Raw genomic sequence first — 23,964 nt, 5'->3', positions numbered from 1 at the left:
TTTAAAGGAAGAAGAAAGAGAGATCTGAAATAAGAATCAGATAAAAATAACTGGTATGCTGAAATCCAGCTAAAAACAAAGAGAATATAGACTAAAAATACACAAACGCTATGAAAAATTTTTTTAATTAAAACGGTTTTCTAAAGTTATCTTTTGTTTTAATAACACTGCTTTCACATAATTTAAGAAGTGATCAAGGAGACTTAATTTTGGCTTAGGGAAAAATCATTTGTTGGACTTTCAACTTTCATTGCATTTACTTTTCCCTTTATTTACCTGATACCTAAATAATGCACTCCTAAACTGGGAGTTTATTTGTGCTTATTAACTATTTTAATTTTGGACCGTGTCCTGAATGAACAGATTTACCTTTTAATCAATCTAATTTTAAAAATATGACATCCAATGCATGTATCTGATTTTAAAAATTTGGGCCAGGAGAAAAATTGGACAAAATATGTGAGTTTTTACATTAGGTTCAGATTGTAAAGCCATTGAAAAGAGTTATTTTCCATGGTTTTGTATCATTGCAATGTCAAAAAAAAAAGTGGGAAGGGGGAATGGAAAAAGGAAACAAAGGTAAGCAAGCAGAAAAAGAAAATATTCTGAACACACTTGGGGCATCACAAACATTGCTGACTGAAATATGAATTCTTCCACATTTCTCTGCAAAGCCTTACAACACAGAGGATGCAATGGAGGCCTCAAATGTCACAAACATGAAGCTGCCAACATAAGGCTTTCCAACCTGTGATCCGATCCCTCAGCACCTTTGTACAGGACACGAGAGTGATCCCGACAGGTGGCAGTGAGGAAACGGGCGAGGCCAATGAGGCACCGGAACGTGAAACCAAGAGGACAATGTCCACGCTCCCCCAGCCTCACCGTCAGGCTCTCTCTGCCCTCTAGGTACACCTGTGCTGTGTTGCCGCCAATAACCCCCAGCCATGAGTTCCGACGCTGAGATGGCCGTTTTTGGGGAGGCAGCTCCGTACCTCCGAAAGTCTGAAAAGGAGCGCATTGAAGCCCAGAATAGGCCCTTCGATGCCAAGAATTCTGTCTTTGTGGTGGATGCTAAGGAATCCTACGTGAAAAGCACAGTCCAGAGCAGAGAAGGGGGGAAGGTGACGGTGAAGACTGATGCTGGGGCTGTAAGTAACACAAAGGGAGGTGGGCAAACGTAACTGATGCTTTTCTGTTCCTCAGCTGATAAGCACTAGCTCCTTCTCTTAACAGACTGTCACAGTTAAGGAAGATCAAATCTTCTCCATGAACCCTCCCAAATACGACAAGATCGAGGACATGGCCATGATGACCCACCTGCACGAGCCCGCCGTGCTGTACAACCTCAAAGAGCGTTACGCAGCCTGGATGATCTACGTGAGCACCCCCTTCTTTTTCTTTTCACTTTCCACTAACTTCATGAACTATGTTAGCTAAACCCTATTAAAGACTTTTTTTTTTGATTTGGTTATTATATTATCTTAAGACTAATCATCTGGTTACTGTTGTGAATTCTAATGTATTTGAAAATGTGCATGGGAAAAGCCATCTACTTAATGCTGAATTCATTGGCAAACTGAAGCATCTTGTGTAGGGTGTGTGTGGGTGGGAGGCAGCCTTAGGAGAACCATCCTGGTGCTCTGGTCCCTCTCCCTTTGCACATCGAGCAGTATTTCCAAGGTGATTGCTGACTGAGCAAGCTTGTCATTTCCCAGACCTACTCGGGCCTCTTCTGTGTCACCGTCAACCCCTACAAGTGGCTGCCGGTGTACAACCCCGAGGTGGTGACCGCCTACCGAGGCAAGAAGCGCCAGGAGGCCCCGCCCCACATCTTCTCCATCTCCGACAACGCCTATCAGTTCATGCTGACGGGTGAGTCCATAATTACAATTTACGGAGTCATTTATAAAGTAAGTATATACTGATAACACAAAAGACACAGAGGCAGTACTTTGAGAATAAAATGTTCAGCACAAACATAATAATAATGATAGTATGCTAATATGGCAAGTAGTATACTATAATAATAAAATTGGGAAATATACTTAGAATAAAATGGACCAGTTCCAAAAACATGGAGAATTTTGCTTATATTTCCATGGTAAAATCCATACTAATTAATGCTAATTTCAGCTCAAAATTAACCAAATGTAGGTACCATCTATGCATTTTAATCACAGCTAATGTGTCCTCTCTCCTAGAGAGTGAGCTTTGAAAGCTCATAGTGACAGGTCGCCACAATCACGACACAAAACTTTGGATGGGACATTAATAGCATGATGAGATTTTGCACTATGGACCAAGTGGCTAAATGGATAATGGAGCCAGTACTCATTGGATATTGATACATGACTCTCACAGACATTTTGTTGAAATAATGCATCACACGTTCCATGTCACACTAAAGGTCACAGGAGTGCAACACACTAATTAACACATCTTTTTGCTACTTATTTTAAAAAGAATCTTGTGAAAAAAGCAAAGCACCAATCCATATAGTTATTTTTGTGTGTGTGAGTGGGGGGTTTTAAAAGGCAATTTTGAGTTTGCAAGCACTGTGTTAATCTATGTGCTAAGTGTATTTTTCAGCATTATCTCTGGTTTCTCTTTCACAGATCGTGAGAACCAGTCGATCCTGATTACGTATGTAGATTTCAGTGCCTTTCTTTCTGTTGGATTTCGGTCGAGGTAGTGGTTAGACTCTGACTTGTCCCTCCGTGTGGACTTGGCAGCGGCGAATCCGGGGCGGGCAAGACCGTGAACACCAAGCGTGTCATCCAGTACTTTGCAACCATCGCAATCACTGGAGAGAAGAAAAAAGAAGAACCTACTCCTGGCAAAATGCAGGTGGGTATGATACTCTTCCCAGGATGCAAGACATCAGAGGCTCTGAAAAATCTGACCAAGTCCTTTAGAGCCACGGCCACCAATGTAGGTGACGCTCAAATGCGGAAAATAACTCTTGGGTGGGCTGTAAGAATGAGATGATTGATTGTTGCTGGGTGCGCCAGGTAGTAGTTCTCACAACCATTTATGAGAAGGAAAACCCAGGCATTGTGGAATACAGAAATCAAGGCCATGTCACTGGAGTACCTCCCTCCCCCACTTTGTCTTCCTTCTACTTGCTGCAGAAAGCCTCCCCAAAGTTACAGAGGTCTGCGAAGGGAGAAGGGGACAGGAGAGGAAGTCAATGGGAGGCTACCTCAGCAGACTGCAACTCATCTTGTCCGGGGTCTTTTTGTCCATCTTCCTCATTTCTCTTCAGGGAACGCTTGAAGATCAAATCATCAGCGCCAACCCCCTACTGGAGGCCTTTGGCAACGCCAAGACCGTGAGGAACGACAACTCCTCTCGCTTTGTGAGTCTCTTGCTCTTCCTTTTCACGTGAACGTCAGCACTGACACTTCTGCACGTGTGGTGTCGACATCTTTACCGTCTGTTCGGTCCGTAGCTAAAGAAAACATTTGTCTGCCTTTGAATGTGTACAAAAAGTCTTCCTTTGCCTTTTTAAGGGAAAATTCATCAGGATCCATTTTGGTGCAACAGGCAAACTGGCTTCTGCAGATATTGAAACATGTAAGTTAATAAATATTAGGGATTAAAAATCTTTTTCTTCCAGGGAATATATTGAAAATCTTATTTGTGTTAGGTGAACTTTTCAAATGCTTAATTTTCCATTGTGCCTTTTCTTTTAAACGTGCTCGATCTGCCTTTCTAGATCTGCTAGAGAAGTCCCGAGTTACTTTCCAGCTAAAGGCTGAAAGAAGCTACCACATATTTTATCAAATCATGTCCAACAAGAAACCAGAACTTATTGGTAAGAAGTATCTGTGATTTATTTCCACCGAGGAAGAATAAAAGCCCTTCTTCCTAATAGTCCCTCTAAAAAGTTTCTCATGACCAAAGTAATTCTGGCTATACTTGTTCTTTTCCACGTGCACAGAAATGCTCCTGATCACCACGAACCCATACGACTTTGCCTTTGTCAGTCAAGGTGAAATCACAGTGCCCAGCATTGATGATCAGGAAGAGTTGATGGCTACAGATGTAAGTAATAGGTACAAAACAGGAAAAAGCAAATTCATCTTGCAGTATACGACACTCTCCTCTATAGAGTGAACAGCATTAGCAGAAAGACATTAGGGGCAATATTACCTTTCAGGCTTCCTTACCCTTGGAACAAAGTTATAGGATGTGTCAATGACCTCTACCATGTATCAGAAAACTTTAAAAGTCTGGAATAAACATCGAGCATTAGGCATTTCTCAGCTGGTTAGCTCCTTTTTCCTTTTTTTCTCATTGGTCATTGGGGTCCATTTTTGTACTCCAATAGTGACATTTCTCCTATGTCACACCCTACAGCCAAGAGTCTGGGAAAAGGAGCTAAAAGATTTTTAACAGAACATGATACTTCCACAGTTCTTCTGTAACTGGACGTAAATACGAACTTTGTTTCAAATGTAACTCTGTGGGCCAATGGTATTCCCTTCTCCCCCCCAACTCCACCCCATGTAGCATTTGAAGAAATGGATTCTCTACCTCAAAAATTCGTTTTGGGACTCCATGAACGTTTAGTTTTGGGAACTATAGATTCTCTCTCCCTTCTCTTCTTTTTTTAAGGATCATTGCTCTTTTATTTTCTTTATACATATACTTATAGATATTTCAAGTTTTCTTTTGAATTTCTGAATAGTCAACCTTCAATTATTCTCAACTTTAAGACCAGTGGGAACACCCCAATATTCCCAAGACAAGATTGAGAGTTGCTTACAAGAATACTTTTTCTCTTAAAATATTACTTTCAAAAACTCTATGAACTATTTGTGTGCCTTTATCTGATAAATAACAGCTTTCACAAGCTTTAACCCATTATTATTCCTATGTCCAAAAGTGTTAGGAGTTGAGAGGTTAAAAAAAAAAAAAAACTTAGTAGTCTTGCCCCAAGACTTCTGTAATATTAACATGGAGGCATTTTGAGTAGGTCGGGTCAGTGAGCTGGAAGTAAATTATCTGGAGAGTCTTAGGAGACACGAGTGTTACATAACCAAGCTCTCTCTGCTTTTTCAAAGCCTAACATGGGCAACTAAGAAGGTGATCAAAATCTGATAGAGAAAAAAAGATACAACAATACTTCAATGAAAGCAGTTCTGTTCAGAAATGTCTCTTCCCTGCATGAGGAACAACCAGGTGAAGTTCCCTGCCAGGCATCTCACGGGACCTGATATCATAGAAGAACATGGGGAAAAACACAGGGCACGTGCTGTCCTCCTCATACCCTCTTCCCAACTTCACCTGCCCTGTCCAGGAAGGCAGGCTAGGATTACATATTTGGCTGGGACAACACAGGAGGAAAAGGAGCAAACAGACTTGTGAGGCAAAGGGAACGCATAAGATAAGAAACATACAGGGCAAGGCTGGGGTCATGTGGAGAAACGGGAAGTGCGTTGGCCTTGGCATCCAAAGCCAAGGCTCTGAGTCCAGGCTAGGTGAGTGTGGACAAGTCGCGTAAGATCTTCCCTGTTCACCTGACTCCATGGGGAACTGATGCATACCTCTTGGTGCTGCTTTGTGGAACTAAGTGCTAAAGAACAGGAGTGCCTTTAGACAGCAAAGTGCTAGTCAAATGCAAGGGCGAGACAGGGTGAGAAGGTGGGGAGGCAGGCCCCTGTGTATTGAGGGCATCTGCCATGGTGATCATTGCGAGCTGAGTCAAATCCAACTCTTTCCACAGAGTGCTGTGGACATTCTGGGTTTCAGCACTGACGAAAAGGCTGCCATCTACAAGCTCACGGGTGCCGTGATGCATTATGGGAACATGAAGTTCAAGCAGAAGCAGCGTGAGGAGCAGGCCGAGCCTGACGGCACCGAAGGTACCTACACTCCCTGCTTGCTCACGTCATTCAATTGAGATTACAGCTGACACCATCAGTTCCTCAAGGGCAAGGGCCCTGGGTTCACTTTCTTGACTTATCCGACAGTGGGGAAAACTAGAAGGGAACAGAAATGACACACACTGCATGTTTTACACAACTGAGATTTGTGGAGACGTGATTTCTGCCCATTCCATTTTTCACTGCTTACTGTACGCTAGTATTTACGATCTGATTAAAGCATTTTTCATCCCAGTCAATAATTTGTGTGCCCACATGCACTGGAGGAAAAAAAAAAAAAAAACTGATCAGAATTTTCCCGTCACTACTCCTCTAGGTTAGAATTTCACAAATTATTTTCATCTGTGGTCTACTTTAGCTATGTTTTAAATATCACACAGAGCATCAATTTCCCAAGCTCCAAATTATCATCTCAAAAAAAACGACTAAAATTAGTGTGAAAGTTGGCAATGCTTTTGAAGCAATATGAACAAATGGTTTTGCCACATTTGCACATATTACTCTTTGAGCAGAACTTTTTCTCTTTGTCATTGTCCTTCACACCTTAAGCTGTGCACACTGTGGTTTTTGTTTTGTTTTGTTTTGTTTTGTTTTTACCATCCTCACCTGGTTCATGCAGTTGCTGACAAGGCAGCCTACCTCCAGAGTCTGAACTCTGCTGACCTGCTCAAAGCCCTCTGCTACCCCAGGGTCAAGGTCGGCAACGAGTACGTCACCAAAGGCCAGACTGTGCAGCAGGTAAGTGAACGGCCTCAATGAATCACACACATCCCCAGCCTTCTCAACACGTCTTTAGTAACGCCAACAATCATTACTCTGTCCACGAAGGTATACAACGCAGTGGGCGCCCTGGCCAAGGCCGTCTACGAGAAGATGTTCCTGTGGATGGTCACCCGCATCAACCAGCAGCTGGACACCAAGCAGCCCAGACAGTACTTCATCGGGGTCCTGGACATCGCCGGCTTTGAGATCTTTGATGTGAGTTGTTGGAATAAGCGGCCCTGTTAAGGCCCCTCCGCTTCGTGTCTGCTCTGCCGACTTCCCCCTGGGTTTCCCAAACTCACTTGAGCTCTTTGGTGTTTGCAACGCCCTAGTTCAACAGCCTGGAGCAGCTGTGCATCAACTTCACCAACGAGAAGCTGCAACAGTTCTTCAACCACCACATGTTCGTGCTGGAGCAGGAGGAGTACAAGAAGGAGGGCATCGAGTGGGAGTTCATCGACTTTGGGATGGACCTGGCTGCCTGCATCGAGCTCATCGAGAAGGTTCGTATGACTTTTCAAGCCTTCGGTATGTGAAAAACAAACTGTCCACCTCCTCATGCTGAATGAACTGCAATCCCAATTCTCAAAGAACCAGCAGCGGTGTTTTATGACATTCCTGGGCACAGTGACCAGGTGCATGGTGCATCACAAGCAACATATTAAGGAGTAGTTTTTCATAGAAAAATGATTGCAATACATACACATCCACAGACACAAGGATTCACATTTCTCCCTCTTTTCACTTCCTTCTCCCTCACTTTTGTTCCTATGTGATCTCTTGGGTGACAGGAATGAAATCACAGCTAGTCCTGTGAGTACGATCATTGATCCTGGCTGTCCCATGATGGTGTGCCATGCATGAATCATCCTTCACGGGTATCAAGGCAGGATATGTCAAGGTGTCTTATAGGCTGGGAGGGCAGCTTTTCAGTTGTTGCAGTCAGTAAGACCATGTGGACTGCTGAATAAACAGCCTTACCTGGAAGGGGAGCCCTAAATTCCCCTTTATCAAAGAGTTGGGGCAATGATTCTATCGGTTGTGTGTATACTAAAACCCAACAAACAATCATTAAGCACTTTCGAACGTGCACTGGGCACTCACCACATGCCTAGGGAGGCCCACACAGTACATGGTTACATGTGAACAGTAGCCTGAGCAGACGAAAGGGGAAAAGTAAGTACAACCGCCATCTATGACAACTTCACACACTCATGTCAAAATTCATCAAAATATGAAAGAGGAGGGGGTAATATCAGCCTGGGTCTACCCAACTGGAGGAAAATAACTAATTTGGTGATACAGTATCTCTGCTATTCACAAAAACTGTGTGGTACTCAGTTCATGGAACATCAAAATAGGTTTGGGGAGACAATTTGTGACTGAACATCAACAACAGTGAATTTTCTATCAGTCGTTCATATCAAACTTGCCACTGAAAGGAGTCGATCTGCTTACAAAGCAAAACCTAATTATCATCACTCAACTCCACAGAGTGGGGAACATAGCACAGAGTACAGAGAGTTCTAATGATACAACATGAGATGCACTTTTCTCCTGGGAACGGACCATTTTTAATCATTAGCTGTAATTTCTCTTCTCTTCATACTTTTGTCATGTCTAGAGTTGAGGTGAAGAAAATTACACTGTCAGTAGGGAAGAAAGTATTTAGATAGATACATATATGGGATAAAGAATTCAGCTTTGAAATGGTAGTTTTGGAATTTAATTTTATACTCTGAACATAAAGTTTGCCAAATGGCACAGATGGGCTTTTTTTTTTTAATTGAGTCTTTCTAGCAAATATATTTCCCATATGTCCTTGATACAGGACTGTTTCACATTTCAGTAGCAGAGGAGAGGCAGCAAAGTAGAACCATGCCTATTGAATTTCTTATCACCCGAACTCTTATTCTGGAACATGTTCAGGTTTCCACCAAGTACATAAACTATTAGAGCACACTTTTCTGAGGGACTCATATTATCATCCCTTTTTTCCTACTCTCAGCCTATGGGCATCTTCTCCATCCTGGAGGAGGAGTGCATGTTCCCCAAGGCCACGGACACCTCCTTCAAGAACAAGCTGTACGAACAGCACCTGGGCAAGTCCAACAACTTCCAGAAGCCCAAGCCTGCCAAAGGCAAGGCCGAGGCCCACTTCTCGCTGGTGCACTACGCCGGCACCGTGGACTACAACATTGCCGGCTGGCTGGACAAGAACAAGGACCCGCTGAACGAGACCGTGGTTGGGCTGTACCAGAAGTCCGCAATGAAGACTCTGGCTCTCCTCTTTGCTGGGGGACAAAGTGCTGAAGCAGGTTGTTAATATCACTAATATGTTCCTAGAGTCACAAAACAGAAATATACTTTTTATCAGAGACTGATATAGTTATCTCAAAACCTATCATGAAAATACTGGCCAATATGGACTTAATGATAGGAAGTATATTTAGTGAGTCTTACGATCATAGGCTTTCAGAGCTAAAACTGACACTATGGATCATTTTGTCCATGGCCTCATTTCACCCATGAGGAAACAGAGACTCAAAGGTTAAGTGACGTGCTCAAGATCATACGGCTTATTTCAATTATTTTGATAGTATCAGTTCCTTAAAGGATCCAGCTAAGCTGGAGATGAAGAAATCCTTTGTCAAGGCACTAGTGCTTAAGGAATGCAAGTTGTGTTCTCCTAAGTCCCCTAAGACCAGATGTGCAAGCAGAGGTAGAGAAACACAAGCAAACAGGAAGCAGGACTTGCCTGCAGGTTAGCAGAGGCTCACCTCCCTGGCACCATGCATGCAACTTTGCCTCTTCTCTGGGGGATGTGTGCACTAAGGCGGCATTACTCCTCTGTCTTCTGGCACTCCCCCTCTGCTGATTTGGAGGAGAGGGGTCCTACCTCTTCCCCACATCTACCCTTTTCATCCACAGTTCTTTTATTGTTGCTGTTGTTGTTTTCCTGAATACCTATAATGTGAGCCCATGCATCTATTTCCCTAATCCAGAGCTGAAGGAGGAAAGATACAGAGGGAAGATGAGGGATGATACAAGTGAATGAGTGCACATTTAAATTCCAGAGGGAATCTTGGGAGTCCTTATACCTATGGATAGTACAAATTAAATAGTTTTAATTCTTTTATATTATTTTTCAGAAAGTGGCGGTGGAAAAAAAGGTGGCAAAAAGAAGGGTTCTTCTTTCCAGACAGTGTCAGCGCTTTTTAGGGTACAGTATATTCTTGAATGCCAAAAAAAACCTACTTCTGTGACAATTAAATTATCGTAACTTAAAAAAACTTTTTTAAAAGAAATCTATAGTGAAACAGAAAAAAGGTAATGTTGTACAAAGGAAAATGAAAAATGTGTTAGGAAAAATTGAACAAAAATAAAACCTGCAGTGTGAGTTCAAACCTTACAATATATGAAACCTCTCCCCTCAAAGCTCCAAATCTAAAAGATCTAGCGTTGAACAAATTTCACATGAAATCAAACCCTCTCTGGAAGCAACTACTGTAGTCAGTTACATTGACTTTATTCATGAAATGGAGCCCATTAACTACAGATCCTTGATAGGGAGTCTCACGTAAATGCAACAAAAAACAATTTTAAAACTTTCCCTATGGTTCTCAGGAGAATTTGAACAAGCTGATGACCAACCTGAGGAGCACTCACCCCCACTTTGTACGCTGCATCATCCCCAATGAAACCAAAACTCCCGGTAAGACTCTTCTGACATCCAAGTAAGACTCCAGTGTGACTTCACTATTCTATAGACATACAGACAACACGTTTGTTTGCTTGTTTGTTTATTTGTTTGTTTGTAAGGGGCCATGGAGCATGAACTTGTCCTGCACCAGCTGAGGTGTAACGGAGTGCTGGAAGGCATCCGCATCTGCAGGAAGGGATTCCCCAGCAGAATCCTTTATGCAGACTTCAAACAGAGGTTTGTGTCTCATTTTTTTCTCCCTTTCAATGTGCTAGTCCAGATCATTATTGCCATGCAATTCAAACATCTTTTAACTTTTCCCTGAAAACCGAAATTCTGGGGTGCCTGGGTGGCTCAGTCGGTTATGCATCTGACTCTTGGTTTTGGCTCAGGTCGTGATCTCATAGTTTGTGGGATCAACCCCTGTGTCAGGGTCCATGCTGACAGTGCAGAGCCTGCTTGGGATTCTCTCTCCCCATCTCTCTCTGCCGCTCCCCTACTCATGCTCGCTCTCTCTCTCTTTCTCTCTCAAAAGAAATAAATAAGCATTTTTTTTAAAAGAAAACTGAAATACAATTATCAGAAAGAATGAAGCCTTGGTTTATATTATACTGTTTTTAAACATATTTTCCCAAGGTTTATCTAAAGCACTGCTTGATTATTTTAATGGAATTTTTTCCTCAAAACTCAGTCTATCATTTTTTTAATGATAGTTACTATGAGTTTTGGTAAGAAAAACAAACTTTCATATTCTTTAAATTCTGATAGATACAAGGTTCTAAATGCAAGTGCTATCCCAGAGGGTCAGTTCATTGATAGTAAGAAGGCTTCTGAGAAACTTCTGGGGTCTATTGACATCGACCACACCCAGTACAAATTCGGTCATACCAAGGTACCAATCTACCTAAATCTCTATCATAATTTCATCACCTTGGGACTTTCTCTTGAGTGGAAATGACATATCTCACTTGTTCTTTGGCCAGGTTTTCTTTAAAGCTGGCCTGTTGGGAACTCTAGAGGAGATGCGAGATGAAAAGCTGGCCCAACTCATCACACGCACCCAGGCTGTGTGCAGAGGGTACCTGATGAGAGTAGAATTCAAGAAGATGATGGAGAGGAGGTGAGGGACCTCGTTCTCCACATTTTCATAGTTGAATCCGATGCAGTCATTACTTCTGTTGAGTGCCAGTCACTGCCCACATTCTTCTTCATTTCCATATTTGTTCTTCCTACAGAGAGTCCATCTTCTGCATCCAGTACAACGTCCGTGCCTTCATGAACGTCAAGCACTGGCCCTGGATGAAGCTGTATTTCAAGATCAAGCCCCTCCTCAAGAGCGCCGAGACCGAGAAGGAGATGGCCAACATGAAGGAAGAATTTGAGAAGACCAAGGAAGAGCTGGCGAAGTCAGAGGCAAAAAGGAAAGAACTTGAGGAGAAGATGGTAGCTCTGATGCAAGAGAAAAATGACTTACAGCTTCAAGTTCAATCTGTGAGCATTAGTCCCTGCACAGCTCAGCCACTTCTTATCCTCCAAACACTGTATAAGTAGATATGAAACATTTTTAGTTTAAGGTTTATAAATCAATGGTTTCCACTAAAATATGTGTTGTCATTGTTCATCTTTCAAAAATACTAAGACTCAGACCTGAAGAAGCAATAGACATGAAGTCACAAATTATGCTGCATATGTTCATATGTACATCCATACGTAGTATGGAAATCAGAGAGCAAAGTCATAAAGCTATCCAAAGATGTTTTCCTTCCTTTATAGAACCTTTTCTTAGATGAGACTGTTGTTTCCTTAGGGAATACATTGTGCATAAAATAGAAGTTATGCCGTTCTTACCAGGGTGAGGAAAAGGTTAAATTAATGAACCCCTCAAACCTGAGAAAACCGAGTCCAAGAATTAATAACTGACCCTTCCAAAGCAGCACAAGTGCAGATTTGGCCAAAGGGCTAGTTTTCCCGATTTGGTCTTCCACACATGGATATCTGGAGGAAAACTGTTACTATACTTAATCAGTGGATTAAAATTACTAACATTTTGTCTACTGGACTTTTAAAAGTTGGCATATGTATTGACCAAACTGGTTGAGTCACTAAAGTATCCACCTTTTAATAAATTATTGTGTCTTTGCAGATATAGCTTATACAAATGGAAGTGTTTAATTTCCCCCATTAGGAAGCAGATGGCTTGGCTGACGCAGAGGAAAGATGCGACCAGCTGATTAAAACCAAAATCCAGCTGGAGGCCAAGATCAAAGAGCTGACTGAGAGAGCTGAGGATGAGGAGGAGATCAATGCCGAGCTGACGGCCAAAAAGAGGAAACTGGAGGACGAGTGTTCAGAGCTCAAGAAAGACATCGATGACCTTGAGCTGACCCTGGCCAAGGTTGAAAAGGAGAAACATGCCACAGAGAACAAGGTACAATCATGATCCATTTTAGAGTGTTTAAAAGTGCTAGCTTGTTACGGAAATACTTTAACTAAAAGTTTAATCTTAAAATCAATGAATATGAAAGAAAAGTACCATCATATATATGTCGTCTTCACCATTTCTAACTAATTACCTTGACCCTTACCTCCCATATTTTTCAGCTATGGAGGCCTGGGTTAGCTTCTCGTCTCCATTTTCCATCTTAGGCTGACACTGTCCTAAGCTATTACCATGTTTTTTGTCAAGATGACGGGATGTCATTAACATTCTATAATCTGTTCAAATCTAAGGTGAAAAACCTCACAGAAGAGATGGCAGGCCTGGACGAAACCATCACTAAACTGACCAAGGAGAAGAAGGCCCTCCAGGAGGCCCACCAGCAGACCCTGGATGACCTACAGGCAGAAGAGGACAAGGTCAACACGCTGACCAAAGCTAAAACCAAGCTCGAGCAGCAAGTGGATGATGTAAGTGTGAAAAACACAGTATTTCCTCTTAAGATAAAACAAACAGTTGTGACATATGCCTTTCTCTGCGGGTTTGAAAACAATCATTAAAATTCCCATGCTATTTGGTGCATCTTTTAAAATTCTCCTGTGCATCTTTGGTGGCCAGTAACATATGGTTCAGTGCCTCAGGACTGAAATAAATAAAATACACTATAAATTTAGCTTGAAGGGTCTCTGGAACAAGAAAAGAAACTCCGCATGGACTTAGAAAGAGCCAAGAGGAAACTGGAGGGAGACCTAAAACTGGCCCAGGAGTCCACAATGGACGTCGAAAATGACAAACAGCAACTCGATGAAAAACTTAAAAAGTGAGCATGATATAGTCAAATTGTAATCTGCTTGTTGTCTGTCAATTCATCTGTCAATTCAGGCCAAATATATGTTTTAAAGATCTCCAAAATATTACTTTGGAGTACACATAAAAAAACAAATAATGGCATCTTTGACTTTTTATTAAATGAAAATGGTACAGTATTGACTTGTAAAACGTGTACTACTCATGTCCTCAACACAGCAGCATAAAGATATTCCACCATATGTGGCAGAGAGGACTGGTAAGAGAACTGACAGAGCTTATTTGTTGCTCCTCTGACAGGAAAGAGTTTGAAATGAGCAATCTGCAAAGCAAGATTGAAGACGAGCAGGCCCTCGCCATGCAGCTGCAGAAGAAGATCAAGGAGTTACAGGTGAGTCACAACCTCCACCTCGTCCGCGTATCACAGGAATCAAAACTGCCACGAGTTGCCATTAATGTTGGTGTGTCACCCTCAGGCCCGCATCGAGGAGCTGGAGGAGGAAATCGAGGCAGAGCGGGCCTCCCGGGCCAAAGCAGAGAAGCAGCGCTCCGACCTCTCCCGCGAACTGGAGGAGATCAGCGAGCGGCTGGAAGAAGCCGGCGGGGCCACTTCCGCCCAGATCGAGATGAACAAGAAGCGGGAGGCCGAGTTCCAGAAGATGCGCAGGGACCTGGAGGAGGCCACCCTGCAGCACGAAGCCACGGCGGCCACCCTGAGGAAGAAGCACGCGGACAGCGTGGCCGAGCTGGGGGAGCAGATAGACAACCTACAGAGGGTCAAGCAGAAGCTGGAGAAGGAGAAGAGCGAGTTGAAGATGGAGATTGACGACCTGGCCAGTAACATGGAGACCGTCTCCAAGGCCAAGGTTTTTATTAACTTGTCTCCTTTTCATTTTATAGAGTTTATATATGACTATATCCAATCTAACTGTATGAACTTTCAATGTTATCTCATTTTACGCCTGTTAGGCATCACTCTATTGAAATGAATCACTTCAGTGTTCCTATCTTATTTGTAGAAACCACTTTAAATATTGTCACCATGACCACCAAAGAATGTAATTACAGGAAAAAAATTTTTCTCTAAAAACCATACTCTACAGGATACAGAATTTAAGTGATGTTCATATTTTCCAAAAGGAAATGACCTAATTTTCATAATCATATGTGTATTCATTTAGCCCAAATTATGTGCCTCTACATCCAAGGCACCATGCAGGGCTTTGGAGTAGATAGAAAAGTACATAAAACTCAGCTCCTTTCCACAAGTAGTTCTCTCCAAATCCAGACTCACAAATAAAAGCGTCTGCTTTTCCTGTTGCCTACTTCCCACCACAGGGAAACCTCGAGAAAATGTGCCACACACTGGAGGACCAGCTCAGTGAAGTGAAAACGAAGGAAGAGGAGCAACAGCGCCTCATCAATGAGCTGTCGGCCCAGAAGGCGCGCCTACACACAGAGTCAGGTCAGCAGGTGCACAGCCGGTGCGCACAGAGGCCAAGAATGGAAGGCGGGCCTCCACTTGTGAGCGCCCACCGGATGCCCATCACTTCTCAGGCCACATGTGTCCAGTATCACTGATTTGTCATTCCTTCTCGTTTTTACTGGGAGATGGTAAAAAGTATGGTTCTAAGCTATAACTGGAAGAAAATTAAGCCCTGGACTGAGATATTTGTTGTCGTGGCATTACTAAAAAAAAAATAATAATCTATTCATATATATATGTATATCTCCATCCTGAAATATCAAAGAAAGCTCACATTTTTTAAAAAAGAAAGAAATAACACCTTCTCAACCATATCAAAGTTCTTGAGTTATTCTTTTCATCATGGAATAAGAGTTCTGATGTTACAGCAGTCTGTAAACTAGTCGGCACCTAGACAACAGAACTAAAGCTCTCATGTTTTGTCTTTCCCAGGTGAATTTTCACGACAGCTGGATGAGAAAGAGGCTCTGGTGTCTCAGCTATCACGAGGCAAACAAGCATTTACACAACAGATTGAGGAGTTAAAGAGGCAGCTGGAAGAGGAGTCTAAGGTGAGAATTTTCCAGCTGAGATTTCCAATCCCTCGAACTTTGCAGCATGACACACAACTGAGCTTCACTTAGAGAATATCAATGATCAGAACATAAACTTACAATGCACATTTTCTGGTTGGTTCAGGCCAAGAACGCACTGGCCCACGCCCTGCAATCAGCCCGCCATGACTGTGACCTGCTGCGGGAACAGTATGAGGAGGAGCAGGAAGCCAAGGCTGAACTGCAGAGGTCAATGTCCAAGGCCAACAGCGAGGTGGCCCAGTGGAGGACCAAATATGAGACAGACGCCATCCAGCGCACAGAGGAGCTGGAGGAGGCCAAGTATGGAGGCTTAATGATGGGGACAGAAAGAGAAGTTTAAAAACAGTGAAGATAAAATAATGAAAGAAACAATATTCCAGACATGAAGATAGGTGAAAATTACCATCCTATCTGATTACAGAGTGGTGGAAACCATCATTTTCTCTTTATAAACTGGTACATGTCCACTAAAGAAAGGGCCAAGACCACAGCCTTCCCCACAATCTCGTTTACTACAAAAATATCTTAAATTTCTTTCTAACAAAATGAACCAAAAATTATCAGCATATCCTTTACGAATTGAGTAGAACTTCCTTCAATATAAGAAAAAATGGAGGCACTGAGGCTGTCTGATACATTATTATGAATATTATAATTACCAATAATCAGTTTATCCCTACCTGGAGTATTTAGAAGTTCAGAATGAGACTATCATATTCTGTCATTATTTAACAACCAGTATCAATAAACTTATTCATTAATTATGTACAGTTTTAATGGAATAAAACTCATGGGAGTTACACATGGAAAGGCAATAATCATTATGTTCCCAGTGAAGGAAACTTCTCTATATTGGATATAGCTTGGTAGTTGTTAGAATTAAGCAGAATGAAGGGGTTTGGCAAGCATTTCCTGAGGGAGCACTCCAGATAAGAGCATGGGCTGGGGGAGGTTGTGAGTTAAGGGGGCTGGTTAAGGAAGGTATTTGGGGAAAATGTGATTATAGAATAATATTTATTGTCTGGGGCTTCAGACCCAGGACATTAGTCATTAATCATATGCCCTCAGACATGTCACTTTGGGCCCCAGTTTCATTCATAAAGAGGACCATGTTAACACATGTTTTACGATGCTATTCAGCACTAGCATCTCTGAAGACATGCCTCCTGTTCACGGCTGTCACTTCGTCACCCTCTCACACCCTCACCTTGCTCACTCAGCTGAAGCGCTTACTCATTCTTCATCTCTCCCACACGCACACACACATTATCATCACCATGCACACAAAAAGGCCTGGCTCAGGAGTATGTTTGGTAACCCCAGAGATAAAGAGTAGACTTCACTAGGGAGAATTAAAGAGACAAAATGGGTACTGAGAAGACATTTTAGGAAACCTTAACAATTTGTGGACACAGGAGCAAAAAATTCTTGGGGAAAACATGCTTTCCTAGTCAGCAGCTTTATTAAGTTCACTGTGGTGGCTTCAACTCTGCTCTTGGTCACCCACACTGACCAACGTTTCAGGAAGAAGCTGGCCCAGCGGCTGCAGGATGCGGAGGAACAGGTGGAGGCCGTGAATTCCAAATGTGCCTCTCTGGAAAAGACAAAGCAGCGGCTCCAGAACGAAGTAGAGGACCTCATGATCGACCTGGAGAGAACAAATGCGGCCTGTGCGGCCCTGGACAAGAAGCAGAGGAACTTCGACAAGGTGGCCCACAATGACCAGCTTCTTGGGGGAAAGTGGCCTGACTCTTGATTACAGAGGCTTAGTTCTGATGTACTTCCAGGTCCTGGCAGAGTGGAAACAGAAGTATGAGGAGACTCAGGCTGAACTTGAGGCCTCCCAGAAGGAGTCCCGCTCTCTCAGCACTGAGCTGTTCAAGGTCAAGAATGCCTACGAGGAATCCCTGGATAACCTGGAAACCCTGAGGCGAGAGAACAAGAACTTGCAGCGTGAGTCTTTGTAATCCTTCTCCTTCCAAAATGGCAGGAAGGCATCTTTTCAAGTTTTCATTTTTCTCAACTGAATTTGGTGTTTTACTATGAACCTACAGAGGAGATTTCTGACCTGACGGAGCAGATTGCGGAGGGGGGAAAGCATATCCACGAATTGGAGAAAGTAAAGAAACAAATAGATCAAGAGAAGAGTGAACTACAGGCTGCCCTGGAAGAAGCAGAGGTACATGTTTTGTTTGCTCACTTATGCCTTATAAATAAATGGAAAAATTAACAGCAACTGAGATCTGTCATGTGGTAAAGCTGCAGGGGATAACTCCTTAATTCAGTGAGAAATACTGAATTTCCTTGGGAATGCAGAACAGGCTAAATTAAGATGTATGAAAGTTTGTGCATTTTTTAACGCCTTCAAGAAATCATCATAATGTGCAGAACAAACAACAACAAGCTCTTCAGGTATCAATTGGGAAACAGCGTCAAAAAGACATGACACCCACTGACCTCCCCTGTCCTTGGAATGTGGGTTCCGCTTGCCTTTCCTGCTCCCAGGGGCTGCTCCACAAACAGCCTTGAGACAGTGGTGTGGTGTTGAGAACACCTAGACAGTACACGTGACTAAATCCACTGATGGCCTCTTTGTAAACTTTTAAAATTTTGTGGGCAGAGGCACGATTCATTCGGCTTCCTGCAGTTCAAGACAAGCCTCTTACCCAAGTCACTTTGCTATTATTAAATAGCCACTACCAGGCTGGAGTGGCCTGCCTCTTTCTTTGGTCTCTCCCTGCCCTCCCAAGGGCCAGTTGCAGATTATACCTGGGAAGATCCTGAGGGGGTTGAGAACCAAGAGTAACCTAAATGTTGCTTTTTAAAAAGGGATCTCTTGAGCACGAAGAAGGCAAAATCCTTCGCATCCAGCTAGAGTTAAACCAGGTGAAATCTGAGATTGATCGGAAAATTGCTGAGAAAGATGAAGAAATCGATCAGCTAAAGAGGAACCATCTCAGAGTGGTGGAGTCAATGCAGAGCACCCTGGATGCTGAGATCAGGAGCAGGAACGATGCCCTGCGGATCAAGAAGAAGATGGAGGGAGACCTCAATGAAATGGAAATCCAGCTGAACCACGCCAACCGCCAGGCTGCAGAAGCAATAAAGAATCTTAGAAACACACAAGGAATACTGAAGGTACACTGGGATAAACACACATGGCGTCATGCAGTCAAGGTGTAACTGTGCCATTTATATGCCGTAAACCTAAATAATATGGTAATCATGGGGCGCCTGGGTGGCGCAGTCGGTTAAGCGTCCGACTTCAGCCAGGTCACGATCTCGCGGTCCGTGAGTTCGAGCCCCGCGTCGGGCTCTGGGCTGATGGCTCAGAGCCTGGAGCCTGTTTCCGATTCTGTGTCTCCCTCTCTCTCTGCCCCTCCCCCATTCATGCTCTGTCTCTCTCTGTCCCAAAGATAAATAAATGTTGAAAAAAAAAAAAATTAAAAAAAAAATAATAATAATATGGTAATCAGTTGAAAATTTACACTGCTGAAACATACACACCTGAAAAATAGCTTGCTTCTGGAAAAGTCAAAGAAAAGTTCACTTTGTCAGCTGAAGACGCTGCACAAATCACTTTATAGGAACCTCATTTGTATAATGTATATAAGTATATACACATATTTTTAAAATACATATATCTACACTTATTTAATTTACGTAAAACAACATCATTAGACTAGCTCATCTCTGAAGATGCTTTCTTGATCCAAAATTTTGTATCTTTGGCCATGGTATTTTTTTATGATTCACAATCTAATATAACATCGTGTTCTTTTGAGTAGATCTGCTACCCTAGGCTACAGAGAATGTCATTAAAGGGACTTTCTCATTTTTTCTCTCTAACCATACTCTAAGTTATTAAGAACAAGGTGTGTTGATGACCCGAAATTTGTATTCACTTTCATTGGAACGCGGGTAAGAGTCTTTGCCTCTTTCTGTGCAGGACACTCAGCTACATCTGGATGATGCCGTCAGAGGCCAGGAGGACCTGAAGGAGCAGCTGGCCATGGTGGAGCGCAGGGCCAACCTGCTGCAGGCTGAGATCGAGGAGCTGCGGGCATCCCTGGAGCAGACGGAGAGGAGCAGGAGGGTGGCCGAGCAGGAGCTCCTGGATGCCAGTGAGCGTGTGCAACTCCTGCACACCCAGGTAAGGTTCAGGACTATGGCTGAGCAAAGGCACTTCCTGAAGTTGAAGACAATCTGAGGGGATAAGCTTGTTTTTAAGTAAGGAGTAACCCTGGCCAGGGTCCTTCGTGAAGTTCTGGAGAATGCACATTACTAAGACATACTGGGAAGGGGGGGCGGGCCTAGCCAGCTCACAGGTGTATTTGTAGGCTGCCATAATCATGCTGATTAGAAAAAATTTAGGGTTCTAGAAACTTTCGTAAGGAAAGCACAAAAGGCCATCTGCTAATAACCATACATATGACATTAGTGGCCATCTTGTCTTTTGCAACTCTAAGCTGCAAATAGATAAGCAAATAAAATAGAGGAGAAAGAATAAGCCACCAAGTAATTTTGTGTGTCCCGGACACACATAAAAGCTAACTACATGAAATGTAAAAAGAAGCTCTTAAGTTCAAATTCACAGAGGCCATCATTACTGCCAGTCAGCATTTGTTGTTTATAATGGATATGCTAAATAAATGGTGGTAGAGCCTCATGATGGCTAATAAGGAGCCATTACAGTATGCATCTACTGCCATGGAAAGATGTTCACAATATACTAAGTGAAAACAGCAACTTAAACATAATATATAAAGCATGATCATTTTTGTAGAAAATATATAGGATAAACAAAAGTATTATCAATGCTTATCTTTGGGTAGGGAGAGTATAACAATTATTCTTTACCTCTTATTTTGCTAATTTATATGTTCTTTTTTGTAATAAACATATATTACTACATACTTTTTAAAAACTGCAATATAAGGAAATAGCCATCATGGAAACGTTAAAATCACGTAGGACAAATAATTTTAAATTCAAATTAAAATGCAGTGTTTTTCATACTCATGCTTAGTATCCTTGAGTTGATTAAATATGTTTAAATACCATCAAGTTTTCCAAAACATAACAGATCCTTTGTTCATTTTTGTACCAATAATGATGCTATTTATGTACTTTAAATATGAAGCCAACCACATGTGAATAAACAACTAAAAATCAATAATCCATTTTCCATGAGCCACAGCACTTTACATTTTTTTTCCTGGCTCGCAGTTGTGCTTCATGCTTACAGGCAGCCACTGTTAATTGTTGAACATCTTTGACATCAAAAATCAAATTTTACCTTAGAATTTAAGAAAATATTCATTAACAGAAGTATGGGTGAATAAGAAGAGAAGGCATAACTTAGAGTCAACTTTTCATTTGATTTTTATGCTGAAATTTTCTTGGATCACTAATTTTTGCCTGTATACACTAATAAAAATGATAGTATAAACAGAATATAATTAAATGTGCTTCCCCCCCTCCTTTTTCTTATTAATTTGAAACAGAACACCAGCCTGATCAACACCAAGAAGAAGCTGGAGACAGACATCTCCCAGATCCAGGGAGAGATGGAAGACATTGTCCAGGAAGCCCGCAACGCAGAAGAGAAGGCCAAGAAGGCCATCACTGATGTGAGCAGAGGGCAACACGGTGGTGCTCAAACTTGAATCCTGATGCGCCAGCCCAGCTCTCAACCGGTTTTGTTTCACTGCTAACAGGCGGCCATGATGGCCGAGGAGCTGAAGAAGGAGCAGGACACCAGCGCCCACCTGGAGCGGATGAAGAAGAACCTGGAGCAGACGGTGAAGGACCTTCAGCACCGTCTGGACGAGGCTGAGCAGCTGGCCCTGAAGGGCGGGAAGAAGCAGATCCAGAAACTGGAGGCCAGGGTGGGTGTCTATCAGTTCATTCAGTTCCTGACCTGTTCGTGCAGCCAGTTACAGCCAAATTGCTAAACACCTTTTTTTCTCTTCCAGGTGAGGGAGCTTGAAAATGAGGTAGAAACTGAACAGAAGCGCAATGTGGAGGCTGTCAAGGGTCTCCGCAAACATGAGAGAAGAGTAAAGGAACTCACTTACCAGGTGACCTGCCTTTCCATATTTCTCAGGCCCACTTGCTTTCAAGAAAGTGAAAATAATGCGTTGTTCTCAAATAACAACACTATTTGCTGCCTCATACATTTCAGACGGAGGAGGACCGCAAGAATGTTCTCAGGCTGCAGGACTTGGTGGACAAATTACAAACCAAAGTTAAAGCTTACAAGAGACAAGCTGAAGAGGCCGTGAGTATCTGCGTAATGAGACAGAAAAGTCCAGAGCAGGTCCAGGTTTCGGGGAGTCTGAAGTTTATAGAATTTAAGAGTATTTCTTTAAGGCAAAGAATATAAAATCAGGTCTGAAAATGAGTATTTGGAATGAAAACAAATTTACCACTAATTACTGGAGCCTTAGATTCAGGTTCATTTCTTCTGAGACCTCTTTAAGCAATTTTCCAGACATGTTAGTATAGAAATGCTTCTTGGTTACAACCTACTTCCCTATCTAGAACACTCTGCCACTCCCAGAAATCTCCAGCACTCACAGGGTCTGTGCAAATGAGGGCTGTGAAATCTAAGCTCTGCTGAACAAACTTCACAATAAATCTATCAGAACATTTCCTTTTCATTTGGCTGCTTTCTCATCTTGTTATCTTTCTCATCCTGTTAAATTCAGAAACTTCCCTTAAGATTCTCTGCACCCAATAGTACCACTGTGTCTACTTTTTTTTTTAATTTATTTATTTATTACGAGAAAGAGAGCACAAGTAGCAGAGGGGGCAGAGAGAGAGAGAATCCCAAGCACACAGGGCTCAATCCCACCAACTGTGAGATCATGACCTGAGCTGATATCAAGAGTCAGATGTTTAACAGACTGAGCTGCCCAGATGCCCCGACTGTGCCTACTTTTTCAAGTTTGTCTCATAAATCAGATTCCCGCTACTTTGATCTCCTTGATGACATTATAGCATCTTAAGTTTTCCAGGACACTCTTTCCAGTGAAAAAGCCCAAGCGGGGGGTTTGTTAAGCCCACTCATTCACAGAGGAGAGCATATGGGATGCCCTACTCCCAGATAAGTACATGACCAAACAATAGAACCTTTTGTTTTCTCACTTATGAAGCAAATCCATCAGTAGCTGCTTCTAGAAGTAAAGAAGGCAATGAGAATCAGAAAATGTCAAATTTTCTTGTTCTCTCAAATGCATTTCTTTTCTCAGGAGGAACAATCCAATGTCAACCTCTCCAAATTCCGCAAGCTCCAGCACGAGCTGGAGGAGGCCGAGGAACGCGCTGACATTGCAGAGTCCCAGGTCAACAAGCTGCGGGTGAAGAGCCGGGAGGTCCACACAAAAATCATAAGTGAAGAGTAATTCACTCTTATGCTGAAAGGTGACCAAAGAAATGCGCAAAATGTGAAGTTCTTTGTCACTGTAGCATTAAGGCAATAAAATCTGCAGAGAATTTTGCAATCTAAAAATACATGTCTCTGTTAATCACAAGTTCTGTAGAACTATCAGAACTAATTCATTTATTCTACATTTGTTAAGCGCTTACTGGGCAATCAAAGATGATGACAAAAATGAGTGTGATCAGTGAACCAACTTGAATAGAAGGCAAATGAAATTCAGTTCCCCGAAAGGATACAAAGGTGCTCAGTGCACCCTCAAAACCATTCACCCAATTTTACTAACTACCAAGTATCTGTCTGTACAGAAATGGGCACCACGGATATCACAATTGTCCCCCCCTTGCAGATCAAGCCAGTAGGACAACAACAATTAACACAGCTCTTAAAAGATGAGTAGATGGTTATCGGGTGAAAGAGAAATGGAGCTGGTCATTCTAGGAAGAGAAAACGAGCCTGAGATTTCAGAGTGGTTTAAGCATAGGCTCCATGAGCAAGGCCCTCACTCAGCAAGGCCTGACTATGAAGGGACCTGACTTGTGTGGTGCTGACGAATCAGGATATGCATCAACCTGGAGAAGTTTCATGAGGAGGAGAGTTGACACATTTCTGGTGAGGACGGAGTAGGAGAGGAAAGACCAGAGCCTGGAGAGACTGTTGAGGCTGCTGAAATGGTCCAGATTAGAGATGACAGGGATGGAAGTAAACAAAAATGCAGAGTGCAAGCAGGCCTCCAATACTGGTCTAAAGAAAGGGCCGGAAGAGCAGTGAAGAAGTAACACAGTTTCATGGCATTCAAAACTCCCAGCTACTCTGTGATTACAGATTCTATTTCTTTTTAGGGGAGATTTCTCTT

General features: G+C 42.6%; 1 protein-coding gene and 1 long non-coding RNA gene across 3 annotated transcripts in view; one reads left to right on the top strand and one right to left on the bottom strand.

Annotated features, from left to right (window-relative positions):
• LOC147574036 (uncharacterized) overlaps positions 1–23,964 on the bottom strand; it is an 80,009-nt gene that overhangs the window by 1,454 nt on the left and 54,591 nt on the right. The gene's annotated exons all lie outside the window — the stretch shown is intronic.
• On the top strand, positions 930–23,134 carry LOC112856948 (myosin-4). Its single transcript, XM_086686030.1, has 38 exons — positions 930–1,151; positions 1,237–1,380; positions 1,719–1,875; positions 2,619–2,646; positions 2,736–2,850; positions 3,269–3,361; positions 3,516–3,579; positions 3,722–3,820; positions 3,947–4,050; positions 5,735–5,873; positions 6,514–6,632; positions 6,723–6,872; positions 6,989–7,159; positions 8,665–8,974; positions 9,809–9,879; positions 10,284–10,371; positions 10,479–10,596; positions 11,128–11,251; positions 11,343–11,479; positions 11,595–11,850; positions 12,545–12,787; positions 13,090–13,266; positions 13,471–13,616; positions 13,904–13,994; positions 14,080–14,469; positions 14,942–15,068; positions 15,522–15,640; positions 15,768–15,964; positions 17,189–17,372; positions 17,452–17,617; positions 17,719–17,843; positions 18,494–18,802; positions 19,614–19,817; positions 21,172–21,297; positions 21,385–21,555; positions 21,643–21,747; positions 21,852–21,947; positions 22,921–23,134. The coding sequence occupies exons 1-38, from the start codon at positions 948–950 to the stop codon at positions 23,071–23,073; spliced, it is 5,820 nt and encodes a 1,939-aa protein (XP_086542156.1). The 5' UTR covers positions 930–947; the 3' UTR covers positions 23,074–23,134.

Source organism: Puma concolor, chromosome E1 (assembly GCF_028749965.1).
Source record: "Puma concolor isolate L17-30 chromosome E1, mPumCon1.1.hap2, whole genome shotgun sequence".
NCBI lineage: Eukaryota > Metazoa > Chordata > Mammalia > Carnivora > Felidae > Puma > Puma concolor.
Note: the sequence above shows the minus strand (reverse complement) of the source record. Positions and strands in the feature narration are given on the sequence as shown.

What these genes read in the sequence shown, in the direction of transcription:
- LOC112856948 (XM_086686030.1), top strand. Translation starts at nt 948, where the DNA reads ATGAGTTCCGACGCTGAGATGGCCGTTTTTGGGGAGGCAGCTCCGTAC. An exon ending in CTACTCCTGGCAAAATGCAG is followed by an intron (nt 2,851 to 3,268) that starts GTGGGTATGATA and finishes ATTTCTCTTCAG; the next exon opens with GGAACGCTTGAAGATCAAAT. An exon ending in TCCAGAAACTGGAGGCCAGG is followed by an intron (nt 21,556 to 21,642) that starts GTGGGTGTCTAT and finishes TTTCTCTTCCAG; the next exon opens with GTGAGGGAGCTTGAAAATGA.